At 40.8% G+C, this 26,290-nt stretch overlaps 3 protein-coding genes across 10 annotated transcripts in view; 2 read left to right on the forward strand and 1 right to left on the reverse strand.

Moving 5' to 3' along the window:
* Positions 1-772: 772 nt before the first annotated feature.
* LOC139611934 (sperm-associated antigen 16 protein) lies at positions 773-5,418 on the forward strand. Its single transcript, XM_071467000.1, has 3 exons — positions 773-2,018; positions 4,099-4,203; positions 4,318-5,418. Exons 1-3 carry the CDS (start codon positions 1,047-1,049, stop codon positions 4,987-4,989), a joined length of 1,749 nt encoding a protein of 582 aa, XP_071323101.1. The 5' UTR covers positions 773-1,046; the 3' UTR covers positions 4,990-5,418.
* Positions 5,419-5,490: 72 nt separating this feature from the next.
* cunh18orf54 (chromosome unknown C18orf54 homolog) lies at positions 5,491-18,656 on the reverse strand. 6 transcript variants are annotated; one of them, XM_071467006.1, is made up of 15 exons: positions 18,177-18,656; positions 17,317-17,452; positions 16,478-16,634; positions 15,952-16,119; positions 14,528-14,666; positions 14,357-14,420; positions 14,049-14,262; positions 12,168-12,256; positions 11,194-11,302; positions 10,385-10,477; positions 8,791-8,854; positions 8,653-8,704; positions 8,238-8,420; positions 8,031-8,086; positions 5,491-6,831 (listed from the first exon to the last, which is right to left on the reverse strand). In XM_071467006.1, the coding sequence occupies exons 2-15, from the start codon at positions 17,449-17,451 to the stop codon at positions 6,681-6,683; spliced, it is 1,674 nt and encodes a 557-aa protein (XP_071323107.1). In that variant the 5' UTR covers position 17,452; positions 18,177-18,656; the 3' UTR covers positions 5,491-6,680. The 6 variants fall into 6 exon arrangements, with proteins under 6 accessions (XP_071323107.1, XP_071323103.1, XP_071323108.1 ...); XM_071467002.1 differs by having other exon boundaries at positions 14,049-14,265; positions 14,519-14,666; positions 18,530-18,624; XM_071467007.1 differs by having other exon boundaries at positions 14,061-14,265; positions 14,519-14,666; positions 18,177-18,609.
* A 3,750-nt stretch (positions 18,657-22,406) lies between these two features.
* The window catches only part of mbd2 (methyl-CpG binding domain protein 2), a 29,397-nt gene continuing 25,513 nt past the window's right edge, over positions 22,407-26,290 (forward strand). The window contains exon 1 of one of the 3 annotated variants that reach the window (XM_071466128.1): positions 22,407-22,908. In XM_071466128.1, the coding sequence (XP_071322229.1) occupies positions 22,796-22,908 (113 nt within the window). In that variant the 5' untranslated portion in view covers positions 22,407-22,795. The remainder of the gene's footprint in view (positions 22,909-26,290) is intronic. The other 2 variants (XM_071466127.1, XM_071466126.1) reach the window with 2 other exon arrangements.

Genomic DNA, 26,290 nt, shown 5'->3' on the forward strand with positions numbered 1-26,290 from the left:
AAAACAAAACAACAAAAAACAAATTTTAAACAAGTGCCAATATCCATCACAAATGGGAATCTTACAATTTCAACAACCACAACAACATAAATATAACAACCCTAGACTGTAGAAGTCAAGAACTGTTGACTGTGGAACGTCTCAACATCTCCCATTGTTGTGGCTTTTTTTCATACTTTCATTAAATAATGTCTTTTATCCCCATTTAATGATTTTTTGAAGAAAAAAAACCTGAGGAAATAGCAAGAGTACATAAACTGGCTCCATAACAAAAACAAATATGAGAAGTCAAAAAAAAACCTTCATGGTAACACTTTACTGGAGCAATAACACATTAATTAATGCTTAACAAATCCAAAGATCATCATGAGTTAATTACTCATTTAGAAATAAGCCGTGCATTAATGTTTGATAATGAGTCTATCAACAGACTGAGTTATACATGAATTAATTAAATCTGCCATCATGGATTAATTCATTATCAACATCTGGCATTAATTAATGCTGTGAACACATGTCCACAATTACCACAGTGGGGCAAAGTCATTTATTTCGCCTTCCAGCTGTCAGCACCCGGGATGGTCCACTTCATCTGGCACAGGGGCATCACCTCAGTTGTTCATGGGACAGGAGTTTTCCTGGTGGAAGCTTGTGGTCCAGGACCCAGATGGTCCAGGACTCAGATGGTCCAGGACCCAGATGGTCCAGGTGGGACACTGAGGTGCTGCTGGTTCAGGAGCAGTTACAGCTGAGGCCTAAAATGGTATTTACCCTCCTTCAAACACATTCTCTGACACTGTACCGTGTTAGCGACCTCGTTCACATGTAGGATCATTACCAGCACACAATATAAAGAAACCTGACTAACAATCTATGCCACGGCGATGATTTACAAAACAGACCTCAGATCAGAAAGTATAAAAAAGTGAGTTTAACAGGGTTGCTACGGTAATAGCACAACAGCACCGAGTCAAAGTGGAGCTCAGCTGTTCTTTGTAGAGTTACCATAGCAACGGGTAAACAAGAAGCTCAGAGGCAGAGAGAAAATGTCAGCTCAGAGGAAAGAAACGGCAGAGCAGGAGAACAAGGAGGTTTTGTCAGAGGAGGAGGAGAGGAGGAGTGTTGAGGACGAGGACTTCGCGGAGGCCCTGCGGGAGGCGGCCTCCTCCACTGCCGAAAGAAGAAAGTCTGGACTGCCCACACAAAAAGTCATCCCCGACATCCCAGAGGTGGTGGATGACTTCCTGAGGAACTTCCTCCGAAGAGCTGGCCTGAGCCGCACTCTGAACAGCTTTGAGGCCGAGTGGTACAGCTCGGCACAGACAGTCCTGACAGAAACCCTGATGCCAGAGACGCCAGCGGCGCCAGCGGCAGGTACCCTCTTCGTCCCTGACGCCCTCTCACACAGGCAGCTCCTCCACAGCGAGCTGGAGAGGGTCCGCAGGGAGGCAGCGCTGCTCAGACAGGAGGTGCTGGCAGCGGGGGGGGGCCTGGTGAGGACGCAGAGGGAGAGAGATTTCCACCGGCTGCAGTACCGACAAGTTGCTGAGGACAAAAACGGGCTGATCGAAGACTTCAAACAGCTGAAGAAACACCTGGAGTCCTATGAGCCCGCCCTGAGGCAGCTGGATGACAAATATCAAGCAGCTCTGAGGCAGAAAATGCTCATCAGTTTAGAGAAGGACCGAGTTCAAAACACCTCAGAGGCAAGACTGAAGCAGGAAACCCCCCACATCAAGAAACACAGGAGTAGTAGCAATGATATAGCAAAAGGCCCCAATACCAGACATTCGAAGGTCTCGCAGTCTCCCATCTGCAGCAGGCAGGTCAGCCCGAACCCGGCTCAGGCAAAATCTCTAACATGGAAAACCCCCAGTTCCTTCAGCCTGTCCTGCTCCATCAGAGCCCACAAGCTTCCCATCAGCTGCATCAGTCTCCATCCGCGAAAACTAATCCTCGCCTCAGCCAGCGACGACCGCAGCTGGAGGCTGTGGATGCTGCCCGCCGACGGAGAGAAGGTAGGTGGAGAGAGAGGTCTCCCTGTGTGGACAGGCGTGACGAGAAAAGCCGAGCTGAGCCGAGCTGAGACGGGATGAGATGGGATGAGACGGAGGGAAGTATGGGATGGGATGACATGAGAGGATGAAACATGACATGAGATGAGATAAGAAAACACACAAGATAAAATTGGATCAGATACAGATACTTTAAGATTAATAAAGAGATGAGACAATAATGACAGAAAATGAGAAATTACAAGTTACCAGATGAAATTACATGAAACAAGAAAAACAAAAACAAAAAAACAGAGGAAAATAATAAACAGCTTGATGGATGTAAAATGTAACAAAAATGTAGTTCAAGTATTAAAAAGTCCTGGTTTAGTCCCTCTGACTGATATTATATAGTATTATTACATATGAAATCAATAGATGATTAGTACTGAGACATCAGTGTGTCGGCAGCATGTTACTGTTGTAGCTGCTGCAGGTGGAGTTGGTTTAAACTACACAGTTTATAAACTGGGGGCTTCAGATGATTCATTAGAGAGTTCTGATTTGCAAACCTGTTCCAGTTTTTGACTTTCCTTCTGATCCTTGATTTCTAGTCAGATATTGGATCATTTGAACATTTATTGAAATGAAACCATGTGAGAAGTATAGAGGGAAAAATCCCTCATTGGTGGAGCTGTTAACAACCCATAGAGATCTGAAGTGTGACCCAGAATACACATTGATGTTTGTAAGACGTCACAGACAAAAAGGTTGGAAACCACTGTATTAATCTTTAACAGTGTGTTGTATTTTAAAAGTTTGTTTTATTATTCATTGTGTAAAACCTTCATCTTAAAAGTAACTAAAGTTGTCAAATAAATGTAGTGGAGTAGAAACTCATATACTTATACTCAAGTGAAGTACAAGTACCTCAAAATTGTAGTTAAGTATAGTAATTGAGTAAATATAATCAGTCACTTTCCACCACTGGATTTATTAGCTGGCAGCAATAACCTGAAACCAGCTCTTCCAGTAGCAGCGTTGGGAAGGTTACAGATTGCTGATTACCCTGTTGAAAATGCAATAAGTATTGTAACTGTTTTAATTACTTCATCAAAGTAATGTAACTTAATATATTTGATTGTTTTTGATGACTTTTCAGGACCATTCATTCAGTCAGTTGGAAATGTCACAACCTAATGACGTCTCAAAGTTCATATTTAATGAAAACACAGCACTGACCTGACACTGGTACTGAGTGATATGCAAAAAATTACATTGTGATTATTTCTGGCAGATACTGTGATATGAGTCATGATTTCAGTTGGAACTTTTGCATTTTCTTTTCACTAAAAAAATATTAAGCTTTTTGTTGTGGCTGGCACCAAACACACGTCCAGACGCCTGGAGGATACAATCTGTAGGCCGGAGCGTCTCTGTACAATGCTTCATTTATGGTCTGTTGCGACACATTGGACTTTTATCAAAAAATTGCAGTTCCTGCAATTGGGATATTGCACTTGGCTGTATTGTGATTTAAAAAATATTTTGATTAATTGCTCGGCTCTACCTCACACCTGTTATCTGTTTGATCCATGCTGTCTGCAGATTTCACAACAGCTTGGCCAAAAGATGCAAAGCAACAGAATGAACGTAACTGTATATTTTACATATCAGCTTTTTACCAAAAAATATGGCAACGAGAGACAGAAAATATGTCTCACAAAAAAGACTGTTGTAAAATGAAAAGATGAAATACTATGAAATAATTTAGAAGATGATAAAGGATGAGAGTAAGAAGAGTAGAAAGAAAATTAGTTTCCATAAAATACTGTACGTTGAGATGATACCGGAAAATAAAGAAGATGAAATGTGGAGTCTATGAACAGTAGATACTGTGATAGTTTACACAAGCAGACAAAATGAGACAGAATAAGACAAAATGAGGTCAAGAAAGAAAACATAATCAAATTAAAATAAAAGAACAGGACACTAAAGTTAAAGGACATGGTTAAAAAATGGGGGAAAAAATGAGACAAATCATGTTTTGTTGACATTCAGGGGTCACTCTGATTGGCTAATGAACTGTAATGTGTGTTTTCAGGTGGGTCAGATGCTGCTCACAGGTGAGGGTCACTCTGATTGGTTGTCTGGCTGCAGTTTTCACCCTGATGGATCACAACTGGCAACAACCAGTGGAGACACAACAGTAAGTTCATCTTCACCACCACACTGCTGCAGCATGTACAACCAGCTGACTGATCAAAGTGAAAACCAAGGTAGAGTGTCTTCTTCTCTGACCGCTGGGTCATTCCTCTTGCAGGTGCGGCTCTGGGACTTCTCTCAGGGCAGCTGTGTGTTGACACTGTCCAGTCACAGCCAGCCCACTTGGGGCTGCTCCTTCCATTCCTGCAGTCACTTCCTGGCTTCCTGCTCTGCCGACAAAACAGCCAAGCTGTGGGACCTGAACAGGAGGAGCTGCTGCTTCACACTGCGCCGCCACACCGCCTCCGTCAACAGCGTCTGCTTCCTGCCCTTCTCCAACCTCCTTCTCACCTGCTCGGCCGACAAAACCCTCGCCCTGTGGGACGCCAGGCTGGGCATCTGCACCACCACTCTCCATGGACACCTGCATCCCTGCAACCACGCTGCCTCCAGCCTGGCTGGTGATGTCATAGCCTCCTGTGACTCCCATGGTGTCATCAACCTGTGGGACATCAGGAAACCCGCGTCAGCAGTGGCCACTGTAGATGCTGGGCCGCAGGGTGCCAACCAGGCGGCGTTCAGCCCGTCAGGGAAGATGCTGGCGGTCGCCAGCAGCGACAGGTTGGTCAGACTGGTGGAGGTGGATTCCTTCGTGGTGAGCAGCCTGTCAGGACACAGCGACAGTGTGCAGAGCGTGAAGTTTGACCACAGCGGTGAGACGGTGATGTCAGCAGGGAGCGATGGGATGATCAACATGTGGTCAGAACATAACATGAACGAAGAACTGTAAAACTGAACTGAAATCAGATGGTGATGGTCCGACCTTCTTCTGAAGCTTTCACAAGATTGACCAAAAAAAAAAAAAAAACCCAGATGATGTCATAATGATGTCATCTGGGTTATCTTGGATCGGGTTTGGAGACTTAAATTATAAACTGTGTTACAAACTGAAGGTGTGTAGTTTCAAAGATGCACAAATTATACCCATTCTTCTTTTACAGTCCTCCACCTTTGTGGAAACTACACTGAAGTCTCTGGTACAAGGTACAAACACAGATGTTTTAATGTGAGTCATTAAGGACGGACCAGCTGAGAGCAGCTCAGACACTGATAAACATCACAGATCTTGTCATGCTGTTGTCACCTGGATGAGAAAACACTGACAGTCTGTAAACATCAGTTAAGACACAAGACGTGAATAAAAATACAAAGCTGTCAATAATCTGATTTTCTGTTTCCTATCAAAATCATATTATAAATAAAGTTCTTAAAGAAGGAGCTAAACTTCATGTCTGCAGACACAATGATTTAATGATCATTACACATGTTGAAGTTCAGAGGAAAGACCAATCAGAACTGTCTGTTACCTTCACATCATAAGAGAAGGATGACAGAGATGGGAATGTTCTCATATTCTGTGGACAACTTAAGACTGTAAAGAAACTAGAATACTGTCTCGTGGTTGTATCCCTCCGCCTCTCAGACTAGTTTCAGGCTACATCCCTGTTAATAGAGTCATAGAAAATATTAACCATTTGTGTGAAATTTTGTCATAGTCTTGAGTTATGGCTAAAACATGTTTTATAGTACAGTTGAAAAAAAAAAAAAAATACTGTCCCGATTCAAAACAGCTCCATGTCCATTACATTTGTTTTACTAACCATCAGCAATATACTATGTCCAACATGGGACACTTGCTTTTCTGTGCAGTAACTAGACATAATATTCCACACTGATATTGGCACTTCACAAATGAGTTGAGCAGAGTCTCAGCAGCTCAACAGATGCTGCAGAATATGTAGACGTGTGTGTGTGTGTGTGTGTGTGTGTCATTTCTTCTCTCAGTTTGAAATCTGATTGTCCTGTTGAGCATCTTCCACAAAGTCTGATGAGAAGCTGGATATCACTTTTATCTCCGGATCCAGTGCAGAGACAGGCGTACAATGTGTTTAGCTTAGCTTAGCATAAAGTCTGGAAGCAGGGGAACCCGCTAGCCTCCATCAAAAGTGCAAAACATTCCACCTTCAGCTGACTCTGAAGCAGTCCAACTTCCATGCAGCATCTGTTTTACTGAACAGATGTAGAAACATAAATGTTTGTGACCTAACATTAGAGCTACTGAAACCATCCTCTGAAAATATCAAATGACAGAATCAAGTTCTTTAGTGGACAACCTTTTTCTTCTCAAGTTCAGTGTCATTTAAACCACCAGAAGAAAGAGCTGTATTCAGAGTTTCACACCTTTCTTAACACACATTTCATATATCTGGTAGTAAGTCTGCTTTGGTCTCTGTACTGTTTTAGTCTTATGATGCACAACATCTTTTCATTTAAACTGAAGATGCAGAGAAAAACTTCATCCAGTTTCATTGGCTGCTTCTTCCAGAGGACACAACAGGAAACAAGTGGAGCAGAGTGAGAACACTGACTGATGCAGATGCTGACAGGAAGAGCCTTGTCCTGTTAGAGGGGCCTTCAGCTTCAGGCGGGTTTCTGCCGAGCACAGATGAGTCCGTCAGCAGATGAAGAGGAGAAGCGCCCTTCATCTTCATCCTTCTCCTCCTCTTTCTCTCTGTGTTTCTCTTTGGGTTCTTCCACCAGCAGCTTCAGGCGGCTCAGGTGATGCAGAGCTCTGAGGATGGAAATACTCATCAGAGACCTGTTTTCTGACACCTTTCTCTAAAGTGAACTGGTTCAGAAGCTCCTCAGAAAAGGCTGTTAATGCAGTGATGAGACATTTTAAACTAAATGTTGTTTATTTAAATTCAAAATTGGGCTTTTTCAAAGGACATCACAAAATTTCTAAACAAAATTAAGTGAATTAATTAATTAAATTAAATTATGAAATAAAATGACATGTCTATTTAGAGAAATTATCTGATCTATGTCTTTTAAACACATTAGACCATGCGTTTCTGATTATAAAGCAGGTCTAGGTTCTATATTAATACTGTGAAAGTATCAAAGCCTCAGTCCACAGAGAAATGCACACAGCCTGTATTCAGAAACTGAGCCTTAAAATCAGCCATCAGGACTTCTGGAACTTTGTGATGTCACAACAAAGCAGTCACTACTCTCACCCACGCCCTAAGCCCCGCCCACCTGTACCCACCATCCAGGTTTTGGTTTGTGTGTGTGTGAGTGTTTACCTGAAATCTGCTATATTTTCATTCATTCACTCAGAAAACAGTCAGAAAACACTCACTGACTTGCTGTTATTGCAACTTCAGAAAGAAGCCTGATAGATGTAAACTACATTGAGATGGTTCTTAAAACCACAAATATATCTTCCTGTGGATGTCAACACTTAAAATAAAAAATAAAACACTGTTAAAGTGTAAAATATCGGACCTTTAACTTTGGAAACCAAATGATGGGAACTTTTTCTCTAAACTTTAGCATTGAACTGTTTTTAGTCAGCTTTATATGGTACTTTAAGGACGCTCCTCGAACAAACAAAGGTTGATTTAGTTTCTTTTACATCTTTACATGGGTACGAACAATTAGGAAAAATTACACAAGTTCCTTAAGGTTCCTCAAGGTGTTTTGTCCAATGAACCAAAAAAAAAAAAAAAAAAAAAAAAAAAAAAGATATTTGACCATTACATGAAATGACAAAAAGCTGCGAATCTCCACAAATGAGTAATCGGAACTTGCTCTAATCACCACAAACATTTTTGATTGTAAAATGATTTAACTGCTCAGTCGATCGATTACCAATCACTTTTCTCAAGGCCGGACCCCTGACTTGACTCCATCAGGTCAACACAGACATTCTGATGTTAATCCTGATGTGAGAAATCAAATATGTGTGTGTTTAGAGTCAGTTACCTGTGTAGTGACGGTCCCCCAGAAAAACTGTCCAGCTCTGCTTCACCTTCAGGCCTCTGCAACACAGACACAGAGTGTTTGTTCCTCACAGCTGAGTGTTGACAGCAGAGACCTGAGATGTGTTCAGGAACTCTATGTGAATGACGAATAAATGAAACAAACCGTATTCCAGTTTTTTTTTATCTCAGACACAAACTGACTGACTACCTGCTTCACTGGAGTCTCCTCTGTCTGCAGCCTGTCAGTGAGTGATGGAGCCACTGATGCTTCTTGTTGTTGTCCCTGAAGCTTCATCTCCACTGCCTGCAATCTGAACAACATCTGTTTTAGAGCCTCCACCGGACCAGGCTGCTTCCAGATGCTGTTTCCATGGGGACCACAGCCCGAAGTCTGGGAGAGAAGGCAGACAGATGTTGGCACTGTGATCCTGAATCAGGGCATGGATCATTTAGACTTTAGTGCATGCGTTATAGGAACGACATGGAAAACTCAGCAGAGGTCTCTGGTTACTGATCCATCGTCATACAAAAGAGAGAAAGACAGCTGACAGCAACCCTGAGATCTAACAATGAAGGAAGTGCAGTGGATCAGTGAGAGGAGGTGAGGACACACTAAACCCTACCTGAACTCCCCTGTCACTCAGAGCCTCTGTCCCGCCCCCTGCTGCTGAGTCCCTGCAGGTTCAACATATCATCAACCATAAACACATGTTCTGTCTCAGCACATCAGAACTAACAGAAGGAGTAAAAATGAGTCTTACAGAGTGAACGAGGGACAGTGTGAGGGCGACCTGAGCAGCAGCTCCTCAGTGTTCACTGGACTGACTGCACAACGACATCGAGATATAAACCAGGTCAATAAGAACAAGGCATGTGATTGTAGAGAATACGTGTGAAACACTTTAATGTAACAATGGTGTCATGAGACTAAGATGTCACTGTTACCATCTCTCCGTGGCAGATGAGCTACAAATATGGAAAAGGAACGGCAAGTTTTTGTGTGATAAAAAACAGAAATAACTTTCAATTCATTTTCAGCTTTAACAACAGAACACTGTTAAGATTTTGAATATCCAGCATGTATTTATACATTAGAGCTGAGTGATGTATTCATTTCGTTTGATTAATTTTAGTTTTTGTTTTTGAACAATGTGAAAAAGGCCTAAATTGCAAAACTGAGATGAGTGCTTCCACTGCTGTCACTCAAACGCCAGCGCCAGCAGTTCTCTGTAGTTACAACAATAACCGTCACCATTTCTTTAAAGCACCTGCATGTCTGAGCTTTGCTGGGCAACAAGCTGGAGTAATAGCAGCTCCAAGTAAAAGTCTTCCTGCTACTTCACAGTAAAGGTGCAGTTGATAGCATCACTGCCACCCAACAGTTGCTGTGTTTACACTCTTTTCCATTTATTGTATTACAGACCAACCAAGGGAAGATGGAAGATGTTTTGCTTTGCTACAGTGGTGTGACCTGAACATAACAAGATTACTGAGCCTTTCTTCAACTTAATATCAATATCGTCTTCACTCTCAGCAATCTCTACCAGCATCAGAAACTTGTAGGAGAAATCATTAGCAGCTAAAGCTAACCAATCAGCTTTTTTCAAAAACCGCCTGTGGCTGCTTCACAATGACAGCCACCCACTGACATCTACGTGTTTGCTCAGATTACCTGTGGCTGGAAACATTTTACTGTGAAGCAGTAAGCTGAAGTGTTACATGTCTTTGAGTTAGCAACCAGAGTTAACTATGCAGCAACTATTTAGCTATTACATATTCAAAGTTAGCATTAACAGCTGTTTACTGACCAGTTCAGAGGAAACCTTGAGGAAACTTCATTCCTTTACTCACCAACACTGTCTCCAGCAGTGGAAAGCAACACTAATGTTAACTCTTGTTTTGCTTCTATTTCTATCACTTATTTTCTTCTACTGAACATAGCATGCTAACCAGCTAGCTTCAGGCCAGCTGGACTGTCTCGTCACTTTCCGATACTGAGTCACTGTAGCGTCCAGGCTGTGCTGAAGAAGCAGCTGCTCAGAGGACGTATCATAACCCTTGTCTTGTAAATGCAATGATGGCTGAAGCTCTTGGCGAGACTGGTAAGTAAACAGCTGTTAATGCTAACGTTTGCTATGCAGCAACAGCAAAACTTACAATAAGCTCAATTAAGTGTATATTTATTTCTTTTTTGTAAAAAATGGGCTTCATTACTGTTTTTATGAATAATGAATGAACATAAGAGAATAAGATCTGTGGAGAGCAAAGTAAAACTGAACCCTCGCATTGAACTGTTAGTGACTTTTGTATGATACCTGAACTGTGTTAATGAAAATGTGACCCCACTGGTCTCACCTGAGTCTGTAGGACCGTCTGCTCCATCACCACTCTGAGACAGGGAGTTCAACACCTGATCTGCTTTCTGGATCAGAGATTCGATCCTGTTGTCTGACAGAAGAACACAAGTGTGTGTGTATCCATACAATCTGACAATCTTTTTAGTGAAATATTGTAATGACTGAAATTGTATTATTTTGTGATTAGATTTAGTGATCTTTTGATTTTATTTATGTACCAGTTTTTTATATGATGTTTAGAATCCTTGCACTTCAAAAGAGTAACAACTTTCCTGTCTGTCCACGAACACTGACTGACCCCCCCTGAAATGTGTAATCCTTGTGATTCCTTCATTGATTTACAGTGAGGACTGAAGTCCCTGTGTACTCAGTGATGAACTGCTACCCAACCACTGACACACTGAACAGTATTACTGAAGATCAGTGCTCATGTGGTTTTTTGTGATCTTGGTTTTGATGAGGTTTAAATTCAGGTGTGTGTCATTGTGCAGTGACCTGAGAAATCATGTTTGAAAACAATTCAGATGATTAACCCTGATTTGTTTTTGTTGTCTGAAGGTTTTATGTTGAGCTGTTCTTCAATAAGCAGATGTTTGTTTTGTAAGATTCATAGAAAATGCAAGGTAAATGAGACAGAGAACACTATCACCATGGAAACTGAATGGGTTGACATTTTCTCTTTTGAATTTGTGGAACTGTAACTTATGATTTGTCATGTTGTTGCTGCTGTTGGGTCCAATAAGCCCACATGAGCTGGACACCACATGGTGACAAACGCTCACATCAACAAAATCAATCTATTTTTACCTCTGAACAGAGTTTCCTTGATGTCAGAGCCTTTTCTCTCTGTAGCAAGCAGCGAAATCTGTTCAGCAAACTGAAGCCTCAGATCACGGAGAGTCTGCTGGCTATCAACCTGATCACACAGAACACACACATACACACAAATTATCATTCAAACCATTTCACTGCAAAGTTCATTCTTGAAATTGGGAACACTACAGCTGCATGTTTTGTTGATTTTTTTAAGTGGAAAGAAGTAAAAATAATCCTGCAGCAAACAAACATTAAAATGAGCTGGGAGTTAATTTCCTCAGATGTGAATGTACTGTTTGAAATCAGAATTTAAAAAAAAAAATGAAAAAAATTGTGAAGTGAAAGTGAAAACAGGCTGGCATCTGCAGCAAGACAATGATCCAAAGCAAATCTCAATATCCGCCATGAAATACTTCAAGAGACACAACGGCCATCACAGCCCACTGACATCACTGAAAGTCTGTGGGTAGATCTTCAACATGTTATCTCACAGCTTGAAGTGATCTGTAGAAAGAATGGCTGAAAAGTGTTTGCACTGTTATCTGTAAACATAACTTTTTTTCCCCTAATTTTTTCAAAGCTCATGAAATAACAGATTTCAAACAGAGCATTAATATTTTAACATCTGTTTGCTGCAGGGTTTGTATTTACTTATATATGCTTCAAAAGAAACTAAATATGTAATTTGCCCTGAGGAGCAGAAAAACTTTTGTTTACAACTGTATGTGACAAAAGCTCTAGTTTAAGGTCCAAAGTCATGTAACATGTAGTAAGTGGACCTTTAGAAAAGATTATTTTGCACACAATACTATCTCCCACCTGCTGCCTATCAAGAGACACTGCCAGAAGATCTTTGTTAGATGATTAATCTCACTTCAGTCACTGATCCTTTTTTAGGTCAAGTGTGACAGCAGCTGCTGGCTGATTAAATCAAAAGTTCCATAGGTGTGATGTGGATCTCTCACCTGTGAACTCGTCTGGTCAGGATCATTATCCTCCAGCTCTGCTATCCAGGACGGAGCTCTGGTTCTGGGAGCTGCAGGTGGAAGAACACCTGGAAGAACAACACATAACCTCAGTAATAAACATAATAAACTGGTAAAATATATTATGTTTTGTTAATACAAACTTTTTTACGGGGACTCATGATGATTCATAACGATCTTATACTTGCAATGGACTATTAGAGCCTTTACCCCTCATCATTCTAATCAAAATTGATTTTACATAGAAACCAAAAGCAGCTTCTCATTTCCGGTCTGTAATCATGTATTTTGTTGTCTGAAACAGCAGCTGATCAGCTTGATCAGCTGCATGAATCTGAATTCACAACCTTTAATAGAACAAATACTACAATGGCACTGAAACTGGGATTTTGTCAGATGTAGCTAGTTAGCAAATTAATATAACATTAGCTGTGTGAAATGGCTGAAAACACTATCTCAGGCTGACTCACATATTTTTCGTTTGACTCATTTAGAAACAAGACTCTTGTGAAAAGGGTCTTAAATGTGGTATAGCTCAGCGTAGACCTGGTTAGTAGTCTTATAAGAAAAAAATACAAAATTGGACCGTTTCTCTCAGCTTACATGGCTGTTTCTTGTTCCACCCAGTGTATTAGACAAGCTTGACACCGTCTCGGGTAATGTTGGCTGGAGTTGCTGGAGAGCAAATGTCTCCAAATCCAATAAAAAGCAGGACAGAGCCACTAGTGTTAGTCTGAATATGTTCACCTGAACATATTTAATAATAAACTAATGAGCGGGACACAGAGGTAGAACAATAAACAGCAGCAACTTCTTTATTTTCCGAACACAAGCAGGACTCCACACACAACTCCTGTCTTACGGCAACTCCTGGAGGCCACCTTACCTGAAGTACTGAAGTTCATTGTAAACACAGGACAGTCTGTTACTGTAACTACACATCAGGCAGGAAATCCACAGTGTGGGATCATTTCGAGAGGCTAAAAGGTGACCAAAGAGAGGGCCACATGCAAAATCCTTGACCTCAAGCATTTGACACATGTAAGTAGCCTAATGTTAGCCATTTAGTATGGTCACTGACACATTCATACTCATTGCTGCTTTTGCTGGTGTTGTTAATAGGCAGCTTGCTTTGTGCATATCCTTGCAAAATTGTAAAAAAAAAAAAAAAAAAAAAAAAAAAAAATTATATTTCAAAGGCTTCTTGTTATGGTTTTGTATTTCTCTGTAATATAGAACAGTGTTAACAATGTTACTTACAAGATTTTTTCTCAGCCTCAAGAATATATTTTTAAATAATTAAATTAATATTGTTAACGTGCCACAAATAGTCGACTAATGGCTTGAACTGACAACTGCTCGTCAACCAGGAAAATCTTTGGTGGGGGGCAGCCGGACATACAATACAGTGGAAGACTTGAACTGGGCTTTTTTTTAAACTTGACCATTAATGCCACAAAACGATGCACAAGATGATGTGCTTCTTGGACTTGGAATAAATGCTCAGTTACTACAGTTGGTAGTGCACTAGTTAGCAGGACATGCAGCTTACATTACAGCAGTAATGTAAACAACAGTTTAAACTTTTGGGTTCAGGAGAGACTGAAAAACATCATCCTCCAAACTATGATATGCTATGACTGACAACTGCAGCCTAGGAGAGGGATTTTCCAATTGACACCTAACTGTCATTTACATGCTGCTGATTCATTAGTCTGTGTTTAAATATGGTGCGAGTGTTTCATAACGGTTTAATAAAACAGATGCTCTCACTAATATGGAGGAGCATGCAGTACATGTCATGAAGGGAACTGATCTGTGAACTCTAGCAGTGTTGGTGCTTTGCAGCAAGTGTGCTACCATGGTCATCACCCAGCTTCGACTGTGGGGGCGTCGGCACCTTGCTGCGGTCACAGTGCTGGATCCAGGCTTCCACACTGGATCCATACTTGAGGTCAGCCATGCTGCTCATTCTAGACCACTCCATGTCAGCCTTGTTGTTTGTGAACCGGTGTGGGCGGTGGAGCAATGAGGACGATTCTGCCCACTCTGACCCTGCTGCTCTGTGTGCAGACTGCTAGATGGAGACACAAAGACAAACAATGAGACCCTACATAGACTCAGATCCTAAAAGACAGAATGTACAGCCCTTTAAGAGAAAAAGTCACCTTCATACTGCTCACAGAGAATATGTCATCGAGTGTTTTAAACATGGCTGCTTCTGGTCTTCCTCTGCATCATGTGAGGAGGAGAAATTAATGAAATGATGTAGGCTCTTCACAGATCAGAACAGAGATCTTTCAGGACAAATTATACAGATAGGTGCCAACAATGCGAACCTGTGGCTCCTGATTAGTTGAGGGTGTTGGTGGTTCAGTTGGGGGTTGGCCTGGCTGCTGCTAAGCCCAGCACAGGCCCTATGTCCTGGACTTGAGGAGGAGCAGTGGAGCCGGGAGGACACAGAATGAGACAGGAGGCCTGGATCAGCAGACAGAAGAATTGATACATACAGACTTACTGAAAGAATTAAACTAATCAATACCTTTATTTCTGCTTCATCTATCAATTATTTATTCTATCAATCCATGCTTCATGTAGTCTACATAATGTCTGAAATACAGGCACACACCCATCACAGCTTTGTGTTTAAAGCAAACAGACAGAAAAAGCATTTAAAGACCTCAATAGAGGTGTAGGTGTAGCATTTAAAGACCTGGGATAAAAGTGGTTATGTGGCCGATGCATTTAAATAATCTTAGCTGAAGTGTGGGTAATGTGTTCAAAAACTTTGAAAGAAGGCGGAGGAGTAGGTGAAGCATTTAAAGACCTGGGATGAGGTACAGCTGGTGCAGTTAAAGGCCAAGGATGAAGATGGAGGTTTGTGTGTAGGGTTGGTTGGGAATTCAGTTCCAAATTAAAATCAGTTTCAAAATGCCAAGAACTGGTTACCCTGAAAAAAAACTAAATTTCAGTTATGCTGTGAAATGGTCAAAAGTGTAAAGTGTAGCTTCACTTTAGAAAAGAAAAGTCTGTGCGAAACTAATAAGCTGCAAGTTAGATTACGCATCAAATCTGAGCAAACATTTAAGGCAGCATGGTGTCGATCTGAAACTGTGCAGGGTTTGACACCTTGCTGCCGCTGCTGCAGTGTAACATAAAACACAGCTACTATGCATCGGTCCAGGTTCAACTCACCTGAGGTTCAATAAGTGCAGTTTGACATTCACTCTCATGTTTCTCTTGCTGAAGTTGATTTACTTCTGATAACATTTTAATTGTGTGATTCTTGGCCAGCACAGTTTTTTTAATCCTAAGATATTATATTTGAAATGCCTTGATTCATAACCTTTTACCCATATATAAAATCTCTGGACAAGGTGTTAATGTGTTGATAGTGGGGATAGTGTGTGATGTCCTTAACCAGTAAAATAGAGGACAAACAAAGATGCATGTGTCACCAGAAAACTAAAGTACATCAGCCAACAGTTAATCAACCGCTCCAGAGTCATCTTTATCTAGCAAATATTTTTTAATGCACATGTCTGTGGATCACTTTCTTATCATCTTTTTTTTTTAAATACCATTTTGAAATAGAAAATGAAAACCAACAAGAACCAACCTTATGTGTGTGATGTGTTTAAAGTCCTATCTGAAGGCGAAGGTGTGAGTGATGTGGTTTAGGATCTTGAATAAGATGCAAGTGTGGGTGATGCGTTCAAAAACCTTGAATGGAGGCAAAGGTGTCGGCGATGCATTAACAGACCTTGGAGGAAGGCAGAGGTGTGGGTGACAGGCATCGAGCCGTCATAGGGCATAGACAGCAGCTCGTCCGTTGTCATGGAGAGTCTGTCTCGGTTAGCAGCGTGATGGAGTGAGCTGACTGGGAGGTCCAGGAAGTCCAGCTCCCTTTCAGTCAAACTCTCCATGAGAACTATCAGTGGAAAAAAAACAAAACATAAGGACAGGAAAACAAACACTAACTGATGCAGACAGATACTAAAAAAATAAATAAAATAAATTTATGATTAAATAATATAATTCTAATAAACTCACAGGGGTGTGGCTCAAAGTTTTGATTATATAAGTAGTTTAAAAAGAATATCTAAATCAAATGATCAATATTTATGTAAATAACACCTTAGAAAATACTGTAAATTCTTAAATCCCATGCAGCAATACAACAAGACCCTACCAGACCTATCAGAATGAACAGAATTGGGCCCTGACTGAAAGCACGAGTTAATATCTCTGCGTTTCTCTTCAGGGACAGCGCCTCCATGGTGACCTACCATCTCTGTTTCTGAGTGGGTTCACTCTGGATCTGCTCGGCGTGGAGGGGGGACCATGCGGCAGAACTAGTCTTCCTGTAAATGACAAGGTGTTCTGACAACTCCTCTCAAAGTCTGCAATGTAGGCGTCCAGCGCTGCTGAAGCTGAGTCATAGTCCTGCAAAATCAATCACTCACTGAATGAATGAACATCAATATGAAGGCGATACGTAGAAACCAAGACATGAGGTCAGGGGGCAACACTGCAGGGTGCTTAGTGTGAGGCAGCTCGAGGGCCTTTAACGTGAAACACTGAAATCATTAAGAAACTAGAGCGGCACTCAGAGAGAGCAAACCTTCACCAAGGTGAGTGTCAAACAACATAAACCAGCCTTAAGAGAAAAATTCATATTAACTGATCCAGATCTACTCTAAAATGGGTACTGCCCTGGCCCATGCCTGAATCTTCCGCCAAGTTTGGTCTAAACTGGTTCAGTATTTTTTTGTTGCTGATAAACAAACAACAAACAAACGGACACAGGTGAAAACATAACCTCCTTGGCAGAGATAACTAACACAAGTTTAATTGTAAGACTCTCTTTTGGTCCATATTATACGTATTATCTAATCAAAAAAATGATGCAGAACTTCCATGGACGATTTGCAGTTTAAATTCTTGGAGGAGCTAACTTCCGTATTGATTAACAAAATGTGCCATCATTGTTTGCCAGGTGGTACAAATGGCTGCCAAAATTCGCTCAGTTATTGTGACAAAACAGAAGACAAAAACAGGCAGATTTCCTCCACAGAGCAGTGCCATAAGAAATGCACCCCCAGTACAAACAGAAGAAGCAGTGAACCTTGTCTCTGTATCTGAAAGTGGTGCTGTGCTGAGGTGGCCGCAGGCTGCTCCTCAGATGACCTGAGCTCGACAGCAGGGAGGTCACTGTGGACTCTGGAGACACAAAGTCACTGACCAGGCCGCTGTGTTCCATTCTGACAAAAACAACAACAACAACAAGTACATTCTGAAGTTATACGTCACTAATAGGGTTATCTGATGCTGGAGAGGAGGGTAACATGTTCACTGTGGACCTGTCTCCTTAAATTCTACCTCCATAGAAGGCTGTGTACATCCATGTTTCCACAACCAGCCCTTGACATAACCACAACACAAAGTGGTGAAGATATTCTTCCTCATTTGCAACAGTTGTGTTTATGGGGTCACAGCTTTTGGATAACAGCCATTAAATGTATTTCTCATCAGGTGATCCAGTCTAATGGACCACACAGTTTGGTGAAGCCAGGCAGCGAACAATAAAAAGCATTTGTCAGATATCCTGATCAATGATTTGGATGGTAGGGTTATAGCTCTGACGCACACCGATGTTAGCCTAACCATCCAAAATACATGTCCGTGTGATTTCCAGTGTTTTTGTTTGTCTTGTCTTATAAATAATAATGTCAGTGTCGACCTAAAGTTATTTCAAAGTTACAAAGCTGAATGACGTTATTTTGCTAATTTGGCTTTAGCCTAGCCATCCCTGAATAACCTAAGCTAGCTTAACAACCAAAACACAAAGCAAACACAACTTTAACTGGCCTGACAGATTCAGTTATTAGTACGTTTTTTTTAAGTTATGGTAGTTTGGTGAACATGCTATCTTTAAAAGATCTTTATCAACTTTTTCACAAAATCTCAGAAGTTAGTTAAACTCACCTCGGATGTTAAAAATGAACTTAGCAGCTCTGTCAGGCTAAAAACAGGAGTTCGTATCCGAATACTTCAAGTCAGACCCGTGAATCTGTCTCAAACGAAAGTAACACGTCGACATTTTTACTTCGTGTTTTTGGTGTGTTTCGGGTCCAGCTACACCCGTGCTGTGCGTATGGTGCAGAGCAGAAAATTCAAAGCTCCCGGGTAAAGCTAGCGCAGAGTTAGCTGGTGTAGCATCAGTTTCGAAAGAGACGTTACGACCGAACACCATTCGAGAACCTGTTCATGGTGACGGACAGAGACGTGCTATGATACATACGCGGCTGGAGCAGCAAGTCTCACTGGATTTTACGCACTTTTAGGATCTTCAGGAACATGGGCTCGACCAGCTCAACCCCACCAACCGACTGTCGCCGTCAACTACCGCCCTCCACTGCCTGCTGCGGTAACAGTATGAGGTAGATACTTACGCTATAGTATGTTCCTGCGGGACCGGAAGCTGCAGTTTCTGAGAAACCAATAATAAAGTTGAAATTGCATTGACATGCATCATATTTGCGCATGTGATCCATGTCGAATGAAAGAATGCATTTTACTGCATTGAAGTAAAAACATTTAGGTCAGATTGTTTTATCCTTTTTTACAGGCTTGATGTAAATGAACTGCGCCTCGCCGGGGGAGCAGGGCAGGTGGCAGCAGCAGCAGACCCCTGCTGCAGAGCAGAGCCTGAGGCATTAAAAATCTACTTTATGAACATCGCAGTCATGTTACATAGTAGTATTTGAGAAAAATACAACAAAAGCAGTCGTACGATGTAAAAACATACAGACAGAGGCAAGAAACAATCCTCGTATCACCTGGTGTCCTGCAGTGATTGGTCATAAAATGTGACCTGACCTTCAACTGAGTCACAAGTGTAGACATGGACAGTGTCCCTAAGGTTATATCACACAAACAATTAGCCCATAATCTTTTGTATTTTTATTGATCACAGACATTAAACATTCTAAGCACTGGTGAAAAAACTGGGACAGTTGTGCACAGAGATGTTAATCAGCGCCAATGATTCTTTTATCCTGAGGTTCCCTTTTACCTCAATGAGCATTTTGCGTTGCCCTTTAAAGTCATTTTAGCTAGGCGCCCACTTCAGGGAGAGTAGTAACTAAAATATCTTCAGTTATAAACAGTTTGTCTGACTGTGGACTGGTGAAGATCAAAACTCTTTGAAATTACTTTGTAACCCTCTCAGCTTCATGTAAATCAAAAAGTCTTGATCACAAGTCCTCTGAGAGCTTTTTTGTAAGGAATGGTTCACATTAGCAAAATGTGTTTTCTAATTAAAAGTAGTTCTAACCCACACTTCCATTCCTGTTTCACTGATAACTCCTGGTTCCAGCTAGCTTTTGTAGACATCATTAGCTGAGGGGTTCACATACTTTTTCCACCGTGAATGTTTGAATAATGTTTTCATCATGGACAAGAACAATACAATGATTTGTGTGTCATCAGTTAAAATAGATTGTTTTGTGGATAATTGTAACTTGGATGAAGATCTGACAATGTTTTAAGATAAATGTATGTATAAATGGAGGTAAGTTCACTTACTTTTTCTTGGCACTGTAATGCAGATATTAAGGAAAGAAAAAAAATCTGGAAACCACAATGTTTCTGAGAAGGCGAGAATAAAGCTTTTTGTGTTTCAAAACTCTACAAGTTCAATCCAAAACAAGTTTTTGTAAGGAAGAAACAGAGGAAATCTGGTTTTGCCCAAAAATGAGGAGAATTGAGTCAAAAAGTTACTTGAATGAGTACAGGTATGAAATAAATGAGAAAAGGACTCAACCTTTTTTTTGTGCAAAAGGAACATTAAGGTTAAACATGAGGTCTAAAATTGTGAATGAATTCATTGCATGGATTGTATCTGTGTACATTTTTAATATGAGGTTTTTTAACTTTATTGGGGACTAAAGTCAATTAAGTTCAGTCCAAACATTACTGCTAATGTTAGGAGACATCACTTTCCAACGACGAAAGGAATTGAGAAACTGACTTTAAAAGAATTCATATGTAAAGTGGACGCATTCATATCAGGTTGCTGCTGTTTATAAGTAAGCTGAGCAGGACCATGTCCCTTTCAAACAGCAGAAATGAATTCAAAACATCAATGAATAGTCAAAATACCTGGGAAAAGGAAATAAATACAAGACATCGTTTAATTATTGATCATGGCTTCTTATCTGCACCGTTGTTATTTTAAAAATCTTCACATCTCATCAAAAGCTTTTCTGTTACTTAACACTTCAAAAATGAAATCACTAATATTCCTACTGTAGGCTACAAATATCTTGGAAGTACTGGAGTCATTGGAGAGCAACTGTGGTGCCTGGCTCCTAAAACTACAGTAAACATTTGATGAACACTTGTGAGGTTATTGTTTACGTTTGCATGATGTCAGATCAAGTCAAGATCAAGCACGGATGTATTGCGGGATCAAGACGAAGACCAGTATCTAAGTGGCTGCCTTGTGCAACGATCACCATTGATTAATTCTGCACAGGCCAGGCTCATCTTGAAGTCAGGTGGGACACATCTTTAGTGTCAGAATTATCTCACTGAACCCATGTGAAAACCCAGGGCAGACATGGTGAGGCCACCAAATGTTTTTCCAGGCCTCCTGGCTGCTGCAGGCCCCTTTAACCCAGAGCCTGTGATGTCACTGGTGGACTGAAACAGAGAGGTGTGAAGAAAAAAAATGAGAGAGTGATTACTCCAAGTCCAGGCACCAGATACTGTGGGCTCAAATTAGGGTCGAAAAGATTTTGATGTGTAAAGTGATGTCCAAAAATAATTCCAAAGTTTTTAGATTAAATCAACCTTTGTAAACCTGTAAAAAATAAAACTGAATGAGAAATTCAAGTTTGTACATACATAGAAAAGATTTGTATTTGTAGAAAAAATGTGCATGTGTAGAAAAGATATTTATTTTTTCTACACAGAGAAAAAATAAATAGAGACTGAATAAATAATTGTTATCAAATGATATCAGTGGTGAGGTAACACAAAGACACTGTGAAAGAAGAAATGCTTTGTGAACATCTGTGTACTGATACAAAGCAGAAAACTGTGTGTAAAACTAATGCTCAAACTTCCCACACGGTGTGTGACACTGAAGTAACAAGTACAAATTTTGACCCTGTTTTTACATCTGAATCTGATTGGACAATGACAATCCAATCACAAAACAGAGTCCAATTAGAGGGCAGGTGGTTCCATTGACTTCAGGTCCTGGAAGGTGTAGTAGATTGTTTAAGGTTGAGGTCCAGCGGGCTAAATTATATTTGATGATGCTGTAGGTCTGTGTATGTCTGCCCTGTTGTCCATCTGGAACATTTACTACACTTTTCAGAATCTGAGCCAAGATTCTGTAGGCCAACTGCATCTGTTAATTTATTTTTATTAATTAATTTTTTTCTTTGAATAAGAAATCATTATGTAAGTTTAATCACATAAAAATGTTTAATTAATCAAGTTTGTATTTTTGGTGAAATCTAATGTTAAATTATTAAACAGTATATGATTGGTAAATTTAACTCCTGGAGCATCACAATGTAAGAACTGTCAGGCATTTTTGAAAATAAGGACAAAATGTTATAATACAAGAGCTGATATACACTATTCATGTGGACGTTTTTTATAAATGAATTATTGTATTACTTTTTATAAAAGCAAATTTTATATACATTTGTATGAATTGCATACTTGGCCAATTTTATATAAATAGTATATTTAATGGGGAGTTAAGACATGCAGGTCCCACGTACCAAACACTTGTCTTGGTTTTAGGCGAACAACTAAAAAAAATAAGATAAGCAAAACAATGATAAATAAATAATATATAAATAAAAACATCTTTGAGGGAAGGCAGCTGAGAGAAACTTTTCCAAAAAAAAAAAAAAAAAAAAAAAAAGTAAAAAATTGTGAAACAACAGTCTCTGGTACTGATAAAATCACTAGTAGGCAACTAGAAAATAAGTAAAATAAAAAGGCAACCTCGACCTCTCTCGGCTTCCGTATTTTGGATTTAATGGATCAGGTTTTCTCGCACTACAACTGCGTGATCCATCTTTCCTAATAGACGATCTCTGAGGGTGTGTGCGTGTGTGTGTGTGTGTGTGTGTGTGTGTGTGTGTGTGTGTGCGCGTGCGTGCGTGCGTGTGTGTGTGTGTGTGTGTGTGTGTGTGACATCTCAGACGTCACAACCTGCCGTTGGTCGAGTTCAGTTCAGTTCAGTTGTGATCAGATGAGCCATTGGTTCTCTACGGAGGAAAACTAAACTAAATCCGGATGTGGACGCAGTTTTAACCCGCAACATCCGAGCTCACAGTCTGAACCGGGATACTCTTAAATTTTATTTAACCCGAAATAACTGCTGCAACTAGCGGCAAGAGCCAGGGCGGAGGGAGGGAGAGCCGCCGTTAACGTAACATCCGTGACGTCGGTCCGCCCGGGCTGCTGCCCTGCTGGGTTTACCACCACGCTGTTTGTCGGGAAGGTCCTCATCTTGTTTACGGAGTGATCGATTGATCCGATCGAGGCCTAATCGTGGGATCGATAAGTGTGGGATGATGGAGAGGAAGAGGACGGACTGTCCCGCTCTGCCGCCCGGCTGGAAGAAAGAAGAAGTGATCAGGAAGTCCGGGCTGAGCGCTGGGAAGAGCGATGTCTACTACTACAGGTACTCCGTCACTCTCATCGATCAGTCACTGACCAGTCACACAGCAAACCGGTGATCGATCGGTCAACCTGTGGTTACTGGTCCTTCGTCTGAATGACATCATCACTTATCAATTATGTTGCTCATAATAAATCAGAAAGTGTTGAAGTGAGTCAGTTGTGGTCAGAGAAGTTACAGTGTAGCGTCAGTGCACCGCTGTGTTCAGAGTCAACATGGTGTCACAGTAAAGCCTCAGGATCAGTATGTGATTTTAATAACAACACTATACTACAGTACTACAGTATTTCAGTACTAATACTCCTGTGGGGGTTTACACAGGGGTTCTGTGCTTGTCCACAAGCAGTTAACTGACACTGGCAATGTAAAACTCATATATGTGTTTATTTATTGGCCAAAAAAATGAGTGAAGCTGAGTTGAAAATGTGTCATATGTCACTTCCGAGTGATATGTTACTGTTGTCTGTGCCACAGCTCATCTACTGGCATATGTCACGTACAAATGGTGTGTTGCTTGTTGCCACTGGCAGATGATATTTTTCCTGGCATATACCAATGTTACGCCACTCTTGATTTTGATTCATTTTTTTATCTTTATTATATAAATTTTACACAAAATGTGCGTCTAGCACACACCCAGTGCGTTAGGCTCGTCAAACGTGACCCACCCAACCCACCTCTGAGAGGGAGTTGCCAGTTTTATCATGTGAACGCCCTCTGTCTTGTCTATAAGCTAATTAACAAAGTCAAGGATTCAGCAGTAGTAGGTTTTGAATGATAGGTTCTCAGCGGAGGCTGAGACAGGCTGATGTACACTGACAGGCTACAGCCTGGGATCACAACCTGAGGTACAATATCAACACCTGTAGATTCTATCATACAGGATTCACACCACATGATCGCAACAATACTGTCCTGAGCCAGCAGCAACAATATCAACACAGTCTACAGTGTGTAGCTGGATGGCACACACCTCCTCCACCCATACACATCCGCACACACACCTCCACAAACACACACCCACACACACACACACACACAATTCATGCCGCTCTGCTTAGGCAGACCTATGAGAAATAATAATACATATAACCTGTATCATACAGAATCCTCCACATCACACTTCCTGGCAAAGAGATGAAATAATACAACAGCCAAATGTTTTCAGAAAAAAAAACAAATGATTTTCTGCTAGGGAAAAAAATCTACATGGGCATAACATTGTTGTTCTTTAGCCATGATGTTAAATCAATAAACTTTTTTTTTTTTTGAAATGACAAAATATTTTGATAAAGTCAGTCAATGATTAGCCTGTGAATGACTCAGCCAGTCACGGTGAAGTCCATGATAAGGTGAGGTCATATAATAATCACTGAAGGGTTATTACAAACTTTAACATAAGTAATAAATGTATATATAATATAATAGCTTTGCGGCTTTAGTGTTTTTTTTTTTCGAAACTGCAGTATGATCAAGTGCAATATCCAAATTGCAGGAGCCGCTTTTTTATATATTTTTTTTTTGATAAAAGTAAAATCTGTCACAACATTACCATAAATGAAGCCTTGCGGTGCTACAGGGACGCTGTGGCCTACAAATCATATTCTCCACACGTAAAGGAACATGATTGTTTGGTACAGACCCAGTAAAAATCATATCGTCATCATTTGAATATTTTTTCAGTGAAAATGAAAATGCAAAAATTACCATTCAACTGAAATTGTGACTCATATCACAATCACAATGTGATATTTTTTTTGCATATCATTCAGCCTTACCTTCCAGTTCATTAGGTACATGCAGCTAAACTGATGCCGTTTAATCCAACAGTCCTGCAATAAATCCTCCTTCATGAAGGTTATAGTAATAGTGTTATAAAGTAAGGTGTTGATTTTTCTGTATTATTATTATAATTTGATCTCCTCCATTCATTCAAATTTTTCGTTTTTTATAATAAAAATATGTAACTATAATAGCGAAAGATTATACTCTGCAGGATTGTACTCCACACTGTAAGCAATGCAAAACACTGCTGCTGCACTACTGACCTCTTTTCTCCTGTCTCTCACACTTTTATGGAAGTGTAGATAGATGAATAGATAGATATGTAATTAAATGAATACATAAATAATAGATGATCAAAGTTGCTGCCTCAGTTCAGTTTCATTGTTATGCACTTCATGCACATTACATTAGAGTTTTTACAGAGCCCTCGGACTGTTTGTGTGTCTGTGCCTCAGTAATCATCACTGTGAGAGGACTCAGGATGTCCAGCAGCAGTGGAAAGGAGTTCAGCTTCTTCTTAAAGCAGCTCAAACTTCACTCCAGTAGTTTCGGCTTCTGCTTTTTTCCTGATTCTGTATCTTCACTCGTCGCTGTTGTGTTAGATGGGGGAGGAAATGTTGTCACTGCTGGTTCAGGCCTGGTGAGGCCGTGACGCTCATGAGCTGTCAGAGGCTGCGTTCACGGCTTGTTGATGGACAGTGAAGGCACCGCTCTAGATTAACAGCTAAGAGTCAGAGATACACACTGTCCTGGTTGAATCCTGGACCTTTAACATGAAGGAGATCAGCAGCTCAGAGCTGAGACTTTGCTTTACTTTCAATTTGCTTTGTAACGTGACTCATCACTTCCAGTTAGGAAACCAGTCAGCAGGCCAACTTACTGGAACAGCAGCAACACCCTGCTGAGGCGTCTGCTGGCTCCATTTTTACTAACTCGTGCTGCTCATCAGGAACCACAGAGTCCAGATTCACACAATGACTCAAATGAAGTCTACACAGGATGAAACACAATATACATACACACACACATACACACACAGACACACACACTTTGATGTTTGATTTGTTGCTGCTGACCTACATGTCAAACACAGCTGAATGACTGTGTCTGCTCTTGTTTCTCTATCTTTGTGAGGACCAGTCACACTCTTAGACCCTCAGAGGGGCTGACGACTCGTTGTCTGGGACGCCCACTGTTGGAGGGTTGATTTTAGGGTTAGAATTAGGGGCTTGGGTGGCCCGGTAGTCGAGTGGTTAGGGTGCGTACCATGTTGAGCGCAAGACTGGTTCGACTCCCTCCGTCTCTTTCCTGCATGTCATTCCCCTCTCTCTACCCCCTTTCCTGTCAGTCTCCACTAAGCTATAATAAGGGCATTAAAAAAGCCCAAAAAAATAAAAATAAAAAAAAAAGAATTAGGGGCTTGATCATGCCGTCACAAGTATTGAAGTACAAGTGTCTGTGTGTGTGTGTGTGTGTGTGTGTGTGTGTGTGTGTGAGTGAGTGAGTGTTAGTGCAGAGCAGAAAATGAGGAAGTGTGTGACAGTTGCTACTGTTGTCAGATGTGATGTCATAGCTGACTGATTTTCTCAGAAAACAGAGA

The sequence above is a fragment of the Trachinotus anak genome, unplaced genomic scaffold (assembly GCF_046630095.1).
Source record: "Trachinotus anak isolate AG129_WGS33_773 ecotype Australia unplaced genomic scaffold, CSIRO_AGI_Tana_v1 ptg000028l, whole genome shotgun sequence".
Taxonomy (NCBI): domain Eukaryota; kingdom Metazoa; phylum Chordata; class Actinopteri; order Carangiformes; family Carangidae; genus Trachinotus; species Trachinotus anak.